General features: G+C 39.8%; 1 protein-coding gene and 1 long non-coding RNA gene across 4 annotated transcripts in view; one reads left to right on the top strand and one right to left on the bottom strand.

Moving 5' to 3' along the window:
- PCSK5 (proprotein convertase subtilisin/kexin type 5) overlaps nt 1–18,279 on the top strand; it is a 454,731-nt gene that overhangs the window by 377,805 nt on the left and 58,647 nt on the right. The window contains exon 25 of one of the 3 annotated variants that reach the window (XM_084988113.1): nt 4,314–4,776. The exons of the other annotated variants lie outside the window; for them this stretch is intronic. Within the exon in view, the coding sequence (XP_084844239.1) occupies nt 4,314–4,345 (32 nt within the window). The 3' untranslated portion in view covers nt 4,346–4,776. Of the gene's footprint in view, nt 1–4,313; nt 4,777–18,279 lie in introns of those variants that run through there. 3 annotated transcript variants of the gene reach the window in all.
- LOC146407065 (uncharacterized) overlaps nt 1–18,279 on the bottom strand; it is a 90,105-nt gene that overhangs the window by 10,306 nt on the left and 61,520 nt on the right. The gene's annotated exons all lie outside the window — the stretch shown is intronic.

Here is an 18,279-nt window from a genome sequence, read left to right on the forward strand (position 1 = left end):
TTAGGGAAGCTCTTCCCTTTAGCACTGAAGGGTCTGCGGGAGGTGAGTCAAGAACCATTTATAGTAGTGATAAAATACTATATTTAAGGCTATAAAAATTTGGCATACAAGGTCTCAGTTCAGAAGTAAATTTGTTTTATGTGATCTGCAAAAGAGCAACTGAAAAGTTTTACAAATGGGAAGTTTGACCTACCGAGATTTCAAAACATAAAATCCGTCCATTATTCCTGGGGACTGGGTATAGTAATTACTCCCCTTGAATGTTAAATTGCAAATCAGAACCATGAAGTCATTTACTGTTTACCTTGACCAGGGCCCAGAGCCATATTCCAACCATCACATTATGTGCCCAAGTGTTCGTTAATGAGATGGGCTCCTTGGGAACTGAGCAAGAAACTGGGGAAAAGCGTTGCAACCCTGTCCAATAAAGAGATACCTCATCCAATGGGGCATTATGCTTTTGCTCTGCCAAGAAACCAATGATCCTTTGCTTGGGATTCTATGCCTTGTTCAAGCTAGAACTAGTAGAAAATGCTTGTCAACTGACAGATGTACTTTTGAATCAAAAGAGAGTCTTATTAATTGTAGCCTCCTCCACATCTCTGATCTTGTCCCCTAGCCCTCTCTCCTCATCCTCACTCTCCAGCTACACTGGAGGGTCCTGGTCTTAATGACTTCTAGACCACTCTGACTCCTGGGCCCTGTTGTTTCGTCCACTTGGAATGTTCTTTTCAAGGTATTAAACTGTCTGGCTCCTTCCTGTCATCACATCTCAGTTTAAACATCACTTCAGCACCCAATCTGAAGAAGTTAGCCTGGAGTTCCCGTGGTGGTGCAGTGGAAACAAATGTGACTAGGAACCATGAGGTTTTGGGTTCAATCCCTGGCCTCGCTCAGTGGTTAAGGATCTGGCGTTGTGGTGAGCTGTGGTGTAGGTCACAGACACGGCTCGGATCTGGGGTTGCTGTGGCTCTGGTGTAGGCTGGCAGCAAAAGCTCTAATTAGACCCCTAGCCTGGGAACCTCCATATGCCTCAAGTGCGGCCCTTAAAAAAAAAAAAAAAAAAAAAAAAAAAGTCAGCCTATTTGTCTTTGTCTCCATCCCTACTTCTTTCTCTCTCTCTCCCTCCTTCTTTCTCTCCCTTTCTCCTCTCCTCATCCTTCACCTCCACTCCTACCCAATCCCCCATGCACACCACATCAGTCACCTTCTCTTAATGTTGGCAGATCACACACAAATCTGATATTTTAATTCTTTAGGTACTTTTAAAACTTGTTATGCTGTATTATCTCCCTTCACAAAAAGGTAACAACCAGGCAAACAGGGTCTTTTTCTCTCTGCTCTTGTCTCATCAGCACCTGAATCCTACCTACCATGTATAGAAGCTCAATACACAATTTCAGCACAAAGCAATGAGCAGACTCCAAATGGGTAAACCTTCTGTGTGGGTTGAAAAAGTCCTTGTGGGGAGTAGAAGAGCCAGACTCCAGCCCCAGAGCAGTGAATTTCACTGCCCATGTCCCTGGGCCTCCCATGCTCATGTGGAAGCAGAAGGACTGGACAACCAGTGATCTGTCCTCTATTCTGTGAAGCCCTCCCCTCCCTCACTTTCCACTCCTCCCAATTTAGCCAGAGCTGCTTCGCTTTCATCTCTTTTTTAAAATTTGATTTTTCATAAGTTCCCTTTTGATAAAGGATTCTGTTGCTAAAATAAAAATTTTAATCCTCCAGATTAGATTAAACCCTTCAGTTTGAAGTTAATCCTGGTTCAGCCTCTTACCAGTTGTGTGATTCTGGGAAATTCATTCAACTTCTCTAAAATTCGGTATCACTATGCATATTGGGGACAATTGCTATATCTACCTGGCAGCATCACTAGGAGTATTAATGAGATAATCCATCTACTGGGGAGGGGGGGTCCCCCAAAGATGTCCATACCCTAATCCTCGGATCTCAGGAATATGTTGCCTTACACAGCAAAAGGGACTCCAAAGATGTGATTAATGGCAAAGATTTTAAGATGGGGATATTACCCTAGATTATCCAGCTGGACCGAACCTAAGTCCCTGAATCCTTAAAAGTGGAGAACCTTTCCAGCTACAGTCAGAAAGGTATGAGAGAAAAGGAGAGAGATTCATAGCTGTTAGCTTTGATGCCAGCTGAAGCCCCCTGCCCCCAGCCAAGGAATGTGGGTGGCCTGGAAAAGCTGGATACAACCCCTAGTGATAGCCAGTAAGCAAATATATCTCAGTCCTACAACTGCAAAATAAACTGAATTCTGCCATGAACTTGAATGAGTAAGGAAACAGATTCCTTCCTGGAGCCCCCAGAAAGCAGCCAGCCTTGCCATGACTCTGATTGCAGGACTGACTTCTGACCCACAGAACTGTAAAATGATACATCTGTCATGTTTTAAGCTGCTAAATTTATGGTGATTTGTTCCGATAGCGATAGAAAACTAATACATTTAAAGCATGTAATGAAAGCCTTGGCACATGGTAAGGGCTCAATAAATGTTAGCACTTCTTATAAAATATTATTAATGGCATAATTACTAATATTGTTTTATTATCTCCAAAATCTCTCCTGCCTCGAGGTTGAGCTCTGAATTCTGAAACCCCTCCTCCTGCCTCTCCCAGGTTTCTTTCCGTTGTTTTAAAGGAATTGTTCACCAGCTTTAGAGGCTGAGTGTTGTGCTGGACAGAAGTGAAAGGAAACTTCTTGAGATGTGAAAACAAGAGTACAAATTAATGTCCCTAAAGAGGGACAGGCAGGTAAATGTTGGGTATTTCTGGATAGGATAGATCGAGAAGGATGCCACATGGCCTGTACAGTAGTTTGGCTGGGAACACTTAACCTGGATCTAACCAACAAGAAATATCAGGCAAATGCCAAATGAGAAACAAACTATTATCAAGGAACTGCTGCCTTAAAAAAATGTCAGTGTCAAAACAAACAAACACGTCAGTGTCACGAAGGACAAAGAAGAATTAAGTAGTTGTTCTAGATTAGAGGAAACTAAAAAAGGGTAAGACAACTAAATGTGATATGTAATCCTACAATGATCCCCATTGGATGTGACCAAGTCAATAGAAAACAATCAGAATATAGATGGTAGATAGATAAATCAATTATTAATATTAAATTTCCTGAAATTGATGACATACTATGGTTCTATACGTATGAATGTACTTATTCTTAAGGAATACACACTGAAATATTTAGAGATAAGGACCACAATATATGTATCTTATTTGCAATGGTTCGGGGGAAAAAATACACACACACACAAACACATATGAATGTAATGTGTGTATAAATTTGTAAGGTATATATGTGTGTGTATATATGTATTTTATACACACAATAAAAGCACATGAGCAAATTATACAGAAAGTGGGGCAGAATGTTAACAATAAGTAACGTTAGTAAAGGATAAATGGTTTTATTATTGCAATTTTTCTGTAAGTATGATACTACAAGCAGGCATACCTTGTAGATATTGTGGGTTTGGTTAAAGACCACCCCAATAAGGTGAATATGGCAAAAAAGCAAGTCACAAAAATCTTTGGTTTCCCAGTGCATGTAAGTTAGGTTTATACTCACTGTACTGTAGTCTATTAAGTATACAATGGTATTCTGTCTAAAAAAAAAGTACATAATTTAAAAATAAATTATTACTAAAAAAAATGCTAACCATCATCAGAGCTTTCAGCAAATCATAATCTTTTTGCTGGTGGAGAGTCTTAATGTTGATGGCCACTGAGTGATTGGGGTGATGGCTGCTAAAGGTTAGAGTGGCTGTGGCAATTTCTTTCTTTTTTTTTTTTTTAGATCATATGCCATTATTATTTTTATATTTTTAAAGAAACTTCACTATGTTCTCCATAGTGTCTACACCAATTTGGCAATTTCTTAAAATGAGACAACAGTGAAGTCTGCCACATTGAATGACTCTTCCTTTCACAAAAGATTTCTCAGTAGCACACTATGCTATTTGATAGCATTTTTAACACAGTAGAACTTTTTGCAAAATTGGAGTCAATCTTCAAAAACCTGCCACTAGTTTATCAACAAATCAATATGTAAAATACAAGTTTATATAATATTCTAAATCCTTTGTTGAAATTTCAACAATCTTCACATCATCTTTATCAGGAACAGATTCCAGCTCCAGAAGCCACTTTTTTTGCTCATCCATAAAAGCAATTCCTTATACATTCAAGTTATATCATGAGGTTGTAGCAGTTCAGTCACATCTTTAGGCTCTAATTCTAATTCCAGTTCTCTTCCTATTTCCACCACATCTGCAGTTACTTCCTGCACCGAATGCTTGAACTCCTAAAGTCATCCATGAGGACTGCAATCAACTTCATCCCAACTCCTATTAATGTTGAAATTTTGACCTTGTCCCATGAATCAAATGTTCTTAACCGAATTCGAATGGTGGCTTCTTTCCAGAAGGTTTTCAATTAACTTTGCCCAGATCCATCAGAGGAGTTACTATCCATGGGCAGCTATAGCCTTATGAAATATATTTATTAAATAATAAGACTTGAAAGTTGAAATGATGCCTTGAGCCATGGGATACAAAATGGGTATTGTGATAGCAGGCATGAAAACAACACTTATCACGTATATTTCCATCAGAGCTCTTGACTGGGTCAGTGACCAGGTACATTGTCAATGAGCAGCAGTAATTTGAGAGTAATTTTTTTTTCTCATCAGATTTCAACAGTGGGCTTACAATATTTTCAATAAACCATGTTATAAACAGGTGTGCTATCATGCAGGCTTTGTTGTTCCATTTTTAGAGTACAAGCAGAGTAGATTGAGAATAATTCTTAAGGGCCCTAGGATTTTTGGAATGGTAAATGAGCATTGCCTTCAACTTCAAATCACCCACTACACTGGCTCCTAACATAAGAGTGAGCCTGTCCTTTGAAGCTTTGAAGCCAGGCATTGATTTCTCTTCTCTAGCTATGAAAGTTCTAGATGGCATCTTCGTCCAGTATACATCTGTTTTGTCTACATTGAAAATCTGTTTAGTGCAGCTACCTTCATTAATTATCTCAGCTAGATATTCTGGATAATTTGCTACAGCTTCTACATCAGCACTTGTTGCTTCACCTTGCACTCTGATGTTATGGATGTTGTCTTAAACCTCATGAACCAACCTCTGATAGCTTCAGAATGTTCTTCTGCAGCTTCCTCACCTCTCTCAGCCTTCACGGAATTGAAGAGAGTTAGGGCCTTGCTCTGGACTAGGCTTTGACTTAAGGAATGTTGTGGCTGATTTGATCTTCTATCCAGACCACTAAAATTTTCTGCATATCAGACTGTTTCACTTTCTTATTATTTGTGTGTTCACTGGAGTAGCAATTTTCATTTCCTGTAAGAACTTTTCCTTTGCTTTCACAACTTGGCTAACTGTTTGGCACAAGAGGCCTACCTTTCAGCCTAACTCAGCTTTCGACCTGCCTTCCTCACTAAGCTTAATCATTTCTGGCTTTTGATTTTAAGGGAGAGATGTGTGATTCTTCCTTTCACTTGGACACTTAGAGGCCACTGTAGGGTTATTAATCGACCTAATTTCAACATTGTGTCTCAAGGGATAGAGAGGCCCAAGAGAGGGAGAAAGATGGGGGAACAGCCAGTCAGAGGAGCAGTCAGAACATATGCAACAATTTATCTATTAGGTTTGCTGTCTTATGTAGATATGGTTCATGGTTCCCCAAAACAATAGTAACGTCAAAGATCCCTAATCACACATCACCATAACAAACATAATAACAACAAAAAAGTCTCAAGTAGTGTGAGAATTACCAAAATGTGACACAGAGACATGAAGTGAGCAAATGACGCCAATAGACTTGCTTTAAGCAGGGTTGTGACAACTTTCAGTTTGTTGGAAAAAAAAGCAGTACCTGTGAAGCACAAGAAAGTGACACACAATAAAATGAGGTCTGCGTATAAAAGGTTAAACAAAAAAACCACCCAAGTTTTCGATCCTGCAAAGAGAAGGTATTGGTGGCCCTTGGCGCCCATGTGTGTACAGCTTCCAAAACCAGCATAAAGACAGAAAACTTCCTCAAACTTTCCTTTAGGTGTATGAAATGTAAGCCCTGGTCAAATGAAACATAATCTTCCAATAAATAATCCACTAGTTTTAGATGTGCTAGTTCTTAGATACTGAAACATGCACCTAGCGCTTAGAAATATTCATACGGTAGGCTAAGTAAGTGTACTTCCTCAAAAATGTAGCACAACTGTCAGCCAAAATGTTAGGTGAATGAAGCAATTAATCCATTGTAAAAAATAATGACATGTATTTACTGCATGCAGACATAATTATTGATAATAATGGGGCTCTAGGAGGAATGGTAGTAGACTGAGTAAATCACAGGTATCTCCAAGTGTTTCTAAATGTTTGCCTATTTACTTCTCATTGCAAAATAAGCCCTTTTATCTTTGATAGTGTTGGTAAAGAACATTGGTGTCTGGAGTGGTATGCTTATGGAGACTGAATCCTGTCCCCTATTATTCACATACCAAAATATATGCAGTTTTGATCTTCTGTGGTCAATTTAGCCCCACCTCCATCAGTGCCAAGTTTTTTTTTTTTTTTAGAAAATACTAGACATTCCTAAAATGTATTGATGCTTTAGAAAATTGCTTTCATCGCCAACAATGAACACACACGCCACTCAGGCCCTCACATATGCATCCATCATTTGACAGGGTCTTGTTCAATTGTGTCTTAAGAACCAGGAATGAAAATAACAGTGGCTCTCCTACAAGGCCGGCAGCTTCTCTTAAAGTGAAAAAAGAAACTCTAAGCATCTCATCCATGTAATTTGTGACCATTAGAAAGATTGGTGGATGCTCTTTCGTTTAATCCCTTTGGACTAACCACATGGTCCATCTGGAGCATAAAAGCACTAAGCCTCCACAACAGAGACTGCACAGAGGAGCAGTTTCGAGGCACTTTGTCCATTCAGAGGTGCTAATAAGGAAAAATGCCGAATTACTGTGATTACTCCATGACTTGAAAATAGCTTATCACCTGCCAATATGAATTCAGGCCCCTGGAAGTCTGTGAGATGGCGGAAAGAGGGATGGCCTTGAAGACTGGAACTTTTTAGTGTCTGAGAAAGGGGTCTCAGCAGAGTGCAAATCAGCCAGCCTTATGAAATGGAGCTCTTTTCTAAGAGAGCCCTGCAAACTAGTCCCATGCCATGGAAAAGGAAAATAGAAGAGTGTTCACAGAACACTCAGTCCCATAAAACTGAAAAGGAGGGAAGACATAGGCAGCGCTTATCCCAAAGAATCGTACTAGACAGTCTGCCAATTGAAGGTATTTCATGGTGGGGCCCAGCTCTCCCCAAATTCGGCAGATAATTGTCAGCAGCCTGCTTTCTACTTTATGTGTTATTGTGTCGACTTAATCACACTGCGAAATCCCTCTTGCTTTCAGACCTAAGTGCCACTGGAATGCTGTTAGAGCAGTCACATGAGATTCATTAGGAAGAAGAGCTTGGCTCTGTAGAGACTGGGTATTTGGCTGTTCTGGGGGATCTTTTCTCTGTCATCACAAAGCTCCTGTGTTAAGGCCATTGTGGGTTCTCCAGCATCGCCAGCACCTCCTGTCTCAGAGGTGGCTTGGCTCCTTGGCAGGTGCCAAGTGTTTACTTTTTATTATGCTAATGGGTTCATTTCCCCATGAATTGTTTAGATTAAGTATTACCACAGCCTGAGTTCTCTTTTATGGCCAACTTTTCACTTTATTTACTGCAGCAGCATCAAAACAACCAGGATTTGTTTATTGACCTTTGTTCTCTTTGGGACCTGCTACAAGGAGAAAGGGTTCTTGAAAATTAGAAGAGTATTAACTTTTTGCTCAGTAACTCATCAGCCACCCTTACAAAATCTATATATGTGCTTGTAGGTGCATTCACACACACACACACACACACACACACACACACACACACGCACCTGGGGGAGCCCCATACACACAGCATTGTCTATGTTGTCTAATATTGTCTCACATCACGTTGGAGAGGGGAGAGATTAACTGTTCTGGAGACCTGGACATGTGCCCTTCATTGATTGGTGGGGGAGCAAATAACATTAAAATTTCCTAATCACTGCTTTCTCTAGATCTGTGTGTTGTGCTCACAGTGCTGCTTCTAGCTTTCTTTCATCTTTCTCCCAATTCCTAGCCCTTACCTCAACCTAGTGCATTTAAATAATCTTGAAAAGCTGTCACTTTGGGGGAATGTGCTCAGAGAGTCTCTCCCTTCTTCTTGTCCACCCCATCCCCATACAAACACACATGCACATGCTGGGTTCCCAGTGCTGTGTTTCTCTACACTGGAAAAAATATTTCCCTGCTTATTCTTTTTTTTTTTTTTTTTTTTTTGCTTTTTAGGGCCGCACCTGTGCCATATGGAAGTTCCCGGGCTAGGGGTCAAATTGGAGCTGCATCTGCCACCTACCCCACAGCTCACAGCAACACTGGATCCTTAACCCACTGAGTGGAGCCAGGGATCAAATCCATATCCTCATGGATACTTGTCGGGTTTGTTTCTCTGAGCCACAATGGGAACTCCCTCCCTTCTTATTCTAAAGAACCTGCCCAGTATTATTCAAAAAGTTCATGCTGACAAGAGTTGTTGTGACCTCACCTGCTGCAGATGACGACATATGTGGATTACGGATTTGTATCTTTCTTAGTCACAGCCATAGTTTAAAGTGTATCTCCTGTGAACTCCATTCTACTGGAGAAACACTCTAAGATGTAGGTTTTTTTTTTTTTCACTTTGATCTCTTAAATTTTTTAAAAATTATTTTTGAAATTAAAGTATAGTTGCTTTACAATGTTGTACCAATTTTATAAGATGTAGTTTTGATCTTCAATGAACATGAAGCCTGAGGCTAGTGGTCAGTGACTCTGGAGTTAATTCTCAAGTTACCACTATTAGCTGCTAGCTTTAGTCAAGTGCTAAAATGTCTAGGTTTCAGTTATTTTATCTGTACAAATTGGGGAGAGGGGTGGAAACTAGACAAGATCAAGGGGCCTAAATTCACGATTGGGTGGGCCAGCGGGGGACTCAAGCCCGGGAGGGGGTAAACCCAACTAGAGGAGCTATTTGCTGCCCAGACCCTGTCCAATGATGCAGGCAGGATTGAAGTAATCAGACTTTCATAAGAAACCTTTTAATTTCTTTAGACACAGTAGGGGTCAGCGCAGTGCTAGCTAACCACACATTTTAACAGCATCGGAACTACTGGCAGCCCAAGGTCTTCTGGCCCTACTGTGTATGATGTTTGCAGGCATCCAACAAACCAAGTGTGGAGAAGAGTGTATGGACCCCGAGGAAGTTGGTCCCTGAATCCCTCAGACCGTCAAATGATTATGAACTGTGGTCATCACTCACTCAACACTGTTTCATCAAGTCCAAGTGTTAGTGATGAAAATCAGGATGGGATTGCTGACTTTTGAGAATGAGGAAGGGCTTAGAAGGAACATTAAAGGAAATAAAACTCCATTTTTAGCTGTGCACAGTGCTTTTGGCTGGTGGTATACACAAGGAAGAGGAAGTGGATTTCTGTATAGTCTACCACACAACTCTGGAGACTCATCAAAACCCCACATGGTGGCAAGAAATAAAAACACCAGCAATACAGAGAAAGGAGCAATCAAAACATACCCGATAGTCCACAGAAGTCATCAAACAACACAGGCAAGAAAGTGTGTCGCCATGAATAAGGCACTGAACACAGCAAAACCCTCAGATCAAGGGAATCATTTTTGAAGAAAACTATTTCCAAAAATCTGTAAAGTTTTAAAAAGGTAGAAGAGTTCCCATCATGGCTCAGTAAGTTAAGAACCCAACTTGTCTCTGTGAGGATATGGGTTTAATCACTGGCCTTGTTCAGTCTCTGGCATTGCCTCAAGCTGCAGCATCTGCAGGTCCCAGACGCAGCTCGGATCCTGCATTGCTGTGGCTGTGGCATAGACCACAGCTGCAGCTCTGATTTGACCCCTAGCCCGGGAACTTCCATATGCCACAGGTGTGGCTGTGAAAAGAAAAAAAATAAATAAAAAGGTAGAGTAAGAGGCAAAGGCTCCAAACCTAGGGCAAAAGATGGATTCTCTGGCTGGTGCCTCCTGATTAATGAGTAGAAAGTGATCCAGTTGCTATAGCAACTTGAAGATAAACAGAAGAAAACATCACTTCTTTAAAATATTTCTGATGATGAATAGGCAGAGTCTTTCAAAATATCTTCTTAAAAATGTAAGAGGCTCTTTTTTTTTTTTTTTTTTCCTTTAAGAGCCTATCACGCAGGATGGTTCTTAGATTTTTTTTCCCCTAGATAACAGGACTTGTTTACAAAAGCTCTCATTTGCTTACACAAACGAGCAATTTGGGCAAAAGCAATGACCAGAAAATATGTCTGTTGGAGAATAAATTTTGTTTCACAGCAGTTTTGTTTCTGTTTAGGCATCAAGGGAGATAAACGTATGTTGTCTTGGTTTTCCTTTTTTCTAACAATATAGTCAGTTGGAGAGTTTCCCTGGATGCTGAGATTGTGAAATGCACCTCAACAGAGTCAGGAAATGAAAGGTTATGCTTTCTGTAACCTTCTCTTGTCTGAATGGAGCAGTAATAAAACATATGGTTTTGGTGGGACTGCACACTCAGTCCCTTTGCCTTCTCCAGCTTGGCTCCTGTACTCTGGGACACTTATTTCAGGATCCAAAAGATTGCTCTGTTTTGCTCTAGGCAGTTTAACTTTGGCAGAGTATCCTGAGTAGATTGCAGATTCCAAGCAAAGTCTTGAAATGAAAATTGCAATGATGAAATATCCTGGGGACCCCTCCTGGAGGGGTACAGAGGGCTCTTAGTCGAAAGATTTGGGAAAACTGTTGGTGCAAAGTCCAGATGAAGTGTCCCAAGGATGTGGCCTGGCCAGACATTCTTCAGATGACAATGCGATATCAGTGGTTTTGAATAGCACAGTAAGGCTGCATAACACAGTCTTTTAGAGTGGGTGTAGGAATATTTTTAAGCAAGGATATGTCATCTTAAATAGAGGCAGTGTGGAAGAGATAGAGAAATTACGGGGAATTGATAGGAACGGAAGTTGCCAAATCTGCATTTGTTCTGTATGACCTTGGACAAGTGACTTAAGGTCACTGGGGTTCAGTTTACTCATCCTTAAAATGAGGTGGGGTGGACCACCTTCTATTCAGCCAACAATCAATCACTGAAGGTGCTTCAATCAAGCACCTTCTACATGCTATCATCTCCCACCTGTATCCTCAGTAATCCCTACTCCTGACTGTATAGCTTCAAACACAGTACCATGCAGCTGCTCAAGCCCCAATTCCAGGAAACTTTTATTTCTCCCTATCCCTCTGGGCTTTGTTAGAAAGCCCTTGCCCCACAATTCAAAACCAAGTGGGCATTAAGATGGGGGAGGGGGAAGGCCAGAAAGAAAAAGATCACAGTATCAACTTAAGGCTAAAGTGGAGAAAGTAAGTTAGATGTCCAGAAAGTAGGCTCCTTAATCCCCCTCCCCATTAAAATTCCCATCTCACTCAAGCACACTGAGTCCCCTCTCCCTCACCAATCACATACAACAAAGCATTTCTCTTCCCCTTAAAAATAAGTTGGTGAATTAGAAAGAACTAGTAACTATTTTTGAATTTTTTTTTTTTTTGTCTTTTTGCCTTTTCTAGGGCTGCTCCCTCGGCATATGGAGGTTCCCAGACTAGGGGTCTAATTGGAGCTGTAGCCACCGGCCTACTCCAGAGCCACGTGGGATCTGAGACATGTCTGTGACCTACACCACAATTCATGGCAACACTGGATCCTTAACCCACTGAGCAAGGCCAGGGATCCAACCTGAAACCTCATTGTTCCTAGTCAGACTCGTTAACCACTGTGCCACAACAGGAACTTTGTATTTTTCCAGTATTTTTAAGAGCAAGACACAAACACAGAGAAAAATGGTGCTCCCTGAACACTTACCACATCACTGAGCTAGTTTCCAAGAGCTGCTATGACAAAATACTACCAGCTGAGCTGGTGGAAAACAAGAGAACTGTGTCTTTCTCACAGTTCTGGAAGTCTGGAGTCCAAAATCAACGAGTCAGCGTGACTGATTCCTTCTGTAGGATCTGAGCAAGGCTCCTTCCTCACCTCTTCCTAGCTTCTGGTGGTTGCTAGAAATCCTTGGCTTCCAGCTACATCACTCCCCTCTCTACATCCCTCCAATCACATAACCACCTTCCTTCTGTGTCAGCATGTCTGTCTTCATATGGCCTTCTTATATAGACCTGAGTCATTGGATTAATGACCCACCCTAATCCAACAAGAACTTTGTCACATCTTCAAAGAACCTATTTCCAAGTAAGGCCGCATTCATAGGTACCAAGCCTTAGGACTTGAACATATTGTTTTGGGGGACATAATTCAACCCAGAGCCATCACCAAGTCATTTCCACTACCTAAACATTTTTCATTCTGCCCATTTCAACCATCTCCACGACTACACTTCAGGCCATGGACATAGTTTCACCTGGATACTGCAATAGCTTCCAAATGGTCTCCCTAATTTGTAGTCTTTCTCTACTCTTATTCTTGAAATTCATTTCCTACATTGCAATTATGGTGTTCTTTCTAAAATTTGAAACTTGGAGTGACAACTGCCTACAAATCTAAAATGATTTCCCACGGCTCTGGGTAAACTCTGTATTCCCAAGCATAACGGAAAAGCTTCCTTGTGGTACAGCCACTTACTTCCTCCGTTTTTCCAACATCGACCCTTTAGCTACTTCAAATTCTTTCCAATCCACCTTTGTATTTTTCCAATTCTTTTAAAACTTGTAAAGATTTTTGTTGTTTGTTTGGGGTGTTTTTGTTTTTTTGCCACACCTGAAGCATGTAGAAATCCCCAGGCCAGAGACTGAATTTGCTTTATAGTTGTGACCTGTACCATAGCTTCAGCAACACCAGATCCTCAACCCACTGCACGACAAGGGAACTTCCAAAAAACCTGTATGTTTTTAAGGCAAGGACATCCATACTATATTCTGACAAGATTCTATCACTCTCTCTATTGTTTCTTCAACAGGAATCTCATGAGCCCTTTCATGAAAAATTTATTTTAGGAGCTCCTGCTATGGCACAAGGGGATTGGCAGCATCTCTGCAGCATTGCCAAAGGTCTCGGCTGCAGCTCAGATCTGATCCCTGGCCCCAAGAATGCCATATGATGGGGTGGCGGAGAAAAAAGTTATTTTATTGAAGTAAAGTTGATTTACAACAATGAGTTCATTTCTGCTATACAGTCAAGTGATTGTTGCACACACACCCTCTCAAACACATATAAATATATATATATTCTTTTTCACATTTTTTCCAATATGGTTTATCTCAAGATATTGAATATAGTTCTCTGTGCCATAGAGTAGGACTTTGTTGTTCATCCATTCTGTATATAATAGTTCACATCTGCTAATTCCAAACTCCAGATTCATCCCTCCTCTTCAACAGCCCCATCCTGGCAAACACAAGTCTATTTCCATGAGCCCTTTTACTAATGGAATCATCTCAAAATATTTAGCTCTTTCCATCTCCAGGCCTTTACACATAAAAAGGTTTTCACCTCTGCCTCTCTTTCTCTCCCTCAAACTCATTTTTTGGGTCTCATCTAAGCCTTCATTTCCTCAAGAAACCTCCCTCCACAACCCCTCAACACATGCTCTATTTCCTTCTTTGTGAATTTTTCGCAATTCCTTTAGTAACACTGATCACAGAGCATTCATTGCAAAATCTTCTCACTTACTGCATTACCCCATAGACCTTGAGCTCCATACTGTACTAGAAATTAGTCATCACTGTAGCCCTAGCCTATAGTAGAACTCAAAATATATTAGTAGAAGGAATAAATTGATGCTGGGCATAACACTGAGCACTAGGTTTGCTCAGATGAGTAAGATATACCCCCTGACTATGGCAGATCTGTAGCAATTCACAATACCCAATCGCTTAAGAGTAGCAGCATCGATACAAAGTTCATTGAAAACTCAGAGGAAAAGACTCATTCTTTTAGAAGAACTAGAGTACTCAAAAGAAACAAATAAAAATACTTTTACTCTTATGACATTTAAGCTGGGCCTTGAGCCTAAGTTTCCTTCTGGTTCTTTTATTTTATGATTCCAAGTCTTTCATTAAAATTTCAAAGAACTTCCTGCCACTGTTTTAGTGTCTTTCTGAAATGACTTATGTCCTTTCATCCACTATATTTTCACATCTTCTTCTCAGGGTATTTTCTTTCTCCTTATTTGTTAAGTTTCTTTATTCTTCTTCACAGTCTAAAGATGGTTTGTTTTCTTGGTTATTATACAATCTCACTATGATGGATCTTCTTGAAGATTAAAAATATAATAATATATGTGTATGCTGTTTCTTGGGACTGATTAGTATCTTTTAACAATTCTGGAAAATTCCCAGGTACTCTCTTCTCTTTGAGTATTGCCTCTTTCCCTCTCTATTATTTCTTTTTGGAACTTTGACATATGTAAGCTCTTCTCATTTTAATCTCTTTATCTCTTACTACTCTTTCCAGTTGTCTATTTTTTGATGTTTCTGGATTGAAATTTTGATCCTTATATCTATATAGGTCCATATATCTATCTGTGAGTTAACTAATTTTCTTTCTCTTATGTCTAATCTACTATTTAATCAATCTACTGAGTTTTAAATTTGAATTTTTATGTCCCTCACTCATAGAGGTTACATTTGATTCTTTTCAAACTGGTTACTTCTCTATTTTCAAAATGCTCTTTTCTTTCTTTAAAAATATTAAGATTTTTTGTTTTTACATTCTGTGTCTTATAATTTCAAGATTGGTAGTCTCTGTGGCTCTGATTCTGCTGTCTGTTATTTCTGCTGACTTTTACTCAGAGCACCCAATTTCTTTATGGATTATGGCTTTAAATTGTGATCATTTTCCTTGAATGTGATAATATATGCTGAGATCTGTGTTAAGACTACATTTCTCTAGAGAGGATTAGTGTTTGCTTCTACCTATTGCCTTGGGTTATTGTTTACCCAATGTTACTTAAAATTGAGTTTTCCTCTTGAGGTATTCCAGAATACACATACAACATGAATTCTGATTTAAAAACCTACCTGAGAGCCAGTGTGTGATTACAAAGTCTCAGAGGAGATTTGTTGTTATTATTGCTGTTGTCTTAATCTACTCAGTGCCAAAGCTAAGATTTAGATGGTTTTTTTTTTCCCTTGCTGTCCTCTTCTCCTGACAAGTTTATGTTTAATTCATTCATCCTTACACTGAAATTGTAGTCCTTGGGTTCCCATTTCAGTCTTGTATTTTATCTGGCAACCCTAACTATAATAAGAATGCTCTGAATTTCTCCATCTCCCCCCCCCAAAAAAAAGATATAAGCCTAATTAAGTGGGAGGGAGAATAAGAATCATAACGGGGTTTCTTTCAAGCTCTAAACAAATATTTCTGTGGTGCACTAAATTAAAGGTTTTTAAAATCTATTTTACATTTTGCCACATCATGATTTCTTCCCTAATTACCTTTGTTAATTGCTGCCCCCCTCATCAGATTGCCAGTCCCTTGAGAGCAGGGTTTGCCTTTCTTATCTGCATATACTCCTTCCAATATCTAAAGCAGTATACAGACTGCTTTCAGTTAGGTGTTTGCTTATTGCTTTGAAGTCATTTCACTGCCTAGTGCTCCTCCTTTTCTGTCCACCCAGGTGCTCAAGCTGGAATCAGGGGGTCACCCTACCTCCTGACTTCCCACAATTTATCATGCCTTCTCAATTTTATTTTTTAATTTCCCTCAAATCTGATTTTCCTTCATTACTGCAGCCGCCATCTCCGTTTATCCCTAATCATTTTTCCTCTAGTATTAAAAAAAATTTTTTTTCTCTAGTATGTTTCTTAAAAGAGTGTTTCTCGAATGGGTTACATAGACTTATAGGTTTGCACAATTTAATAACGGTAATCATGCCCACAGTTAAATAAATTATTTTCTAATAAAGCTTCTCATGGCTTTCCATTACCCAGATTAAAATGCAAACCTCTTCCCTTGGCCTCTAAGCCCATATTTGATCTGCTCTGGCCCTTGACCCTGGCCTCATCTGATTTCTTCCTTTCTTTTTTTTCGCTTCAGCCCCACTGGACTTCTTGATGTTTCTTGAACAGATCAAGCTTTCCCAGTCTTTGTCTGAAGCATACTGCCCTCAGAACTTCACATGGCTAACCCCTCATTATCATTCTGATCTCTATTCCAATATAAATTTTTGAAAGGCTCTCTCCCAACTAGCCTTTCTAAGTTAAGGTCTCCCTTCTCCACTCTAGTCTCATCACTTCCAGCCCTTTATGTGAACTCAAGTACTTATTTATGTTTTTCTTCTTTATTCAGTGCATATTTCTGTAGCATCTGCTATGTGCTATGCAATACTCTTGCTATTGAGGTACAGAAAAACAAAACAAAACAAAACAAATCTGTCTTCATGAAGCCTGCATTTTAGTGGCTGGCTCATACATTCATTGAAGACTTACATCTTATTTACATTCTGATAATTATCTAATTTTCTTTTATTGTCTGTCTTCCTCTTCAAACGTAAGCTCTGGAATGAATGAATAAGTGAATTACATATGGCTGTGGCAAGTGACCCTTAGAGGAACTTAGCTGTGTGTATGCAGCCATCACGTCCACCTGCTAGTTAGTTTAGAGAAGGATGGAAACCCATAAACAGCTTGCCTATTATGATATTCCATTGTTGGAATCAGAAGACTTGGTAAAGACTAGAGTCCAACAGAGAACTGAGCCCTCGTTAGCCAACATTTGTAGACAATGATTTAGATTATTTATTCATGTCTCTTCCACTACTGTGTCCCTCCAGGGGGTTGTGCCCCATTGTCAGCTGCACCATTTGCATCACTGCCAATTCAAATATTTATTCATCGTCCTTGGACACGAGTGGGGACAAATGATTGAAAATCAACAATTCCCCTAACCAAATACTTTGTATTCTGGCACCACTGAACCTTCCAGAAGAACCTTCTGCTTTGGCAAAGCTGTCAGAGGGTCCATTTCATTTTTGAACATTAATTACTTGAAGCAATTCTAAGTACAAAGCATATTTGGATTATGCACTTTCTAGTGCCATTTGGGGCTTATAATTAGTTGCACTCTTTGGGCATATAAATTTCAACCCAGTTCATTTTCCTTGGGTAGACTGAAGACTATCAGTGACTCTCCTACAAATTTCTACAGCATTTTGAAGTAACTAAGTCCATATTTACTCTGAGAGAATATGTATTATTGACAATGTGCTTAATTATCTCCCCCAAACAATTTAAGTATTGATTGCTTGCAATGCTGTCTCTCTCCTCAGAGGGAGCAGTAGTGCATCTCAGTAGGGGGTGGCAATTCTGCTGATGCCATAACAAGGCTGCAGGTGCTCATAAAAGGATTGTTCAATAATGGTTGGCCCAAGTCACAGTTCTAGTCTACTTAGAGAGTCTGAGGCAGAGCCAAGCACAACCCCATTCCCCATTTCCTAATCATCTGTCTCCTTTACAGAATCCTATCAGAAAAACAATTCATGTTAAAAGCGAATTTTTTAAAAGGAGTTTGTACAAACATCTGCCACTGCTGCAACCACATCCCATAGAAGGACATCAGTCTTGTCCCAGTGATGCAGAATGAGGGAATGCTGAGAAACAAAAGGGAAAGAGGAGAAAACACAAGTGGGCAGGAAAGGGACAGAAAAATGAAGAGCAGAACCAAAAGGCCAGGTCCCCTGGGGGAAATCTGGGGGAATGTTTCCAAACACGTGGCCCAAATGACCCCTGGAACTCATAACCTGAGCACTTCTTTTCTGCCCTTTAGAGAATTTTTGGTTCCAATTAATTCTGTAACACACTTGTACTAGGAAAATACAGAAACATATGTCCAGAAACATACATAAAATCACAGATAACTACTATTAACATTTTAGCTTTTCTTCTGCTTTTTGATAAATGTGTATCTAGCTAGCTATATGGTTAGATAGATAGACAGATAGAAAGAAAGATAGAGATAGACAGACTTATTATATAAATACCTAGATATGGGTTATCACCCCTTTTCACCTAGGCTGTCATGAAAATATTTCCATGTCTTTAAATACTCTTGCAAAACACAGGGTTTTTTTTGTTGTTTTTCAGGTTTT

This window comes from Sus scrofa, chromosome 1, assembly GCF_054392235.1.
Source record: "Sus scrofa isolate SSC_HxYL_T2T_F1_AM1 chromosome 1, Sscrofa_HxYL_maternal_Yorkshire_Landrace_v2.0, whole genome shotgun sequence".
NCBI lineage: Eukaryota > Metazoa > Chordata > Mammalia > Artiodactyla > Suidae > Sus > Sus scrofa.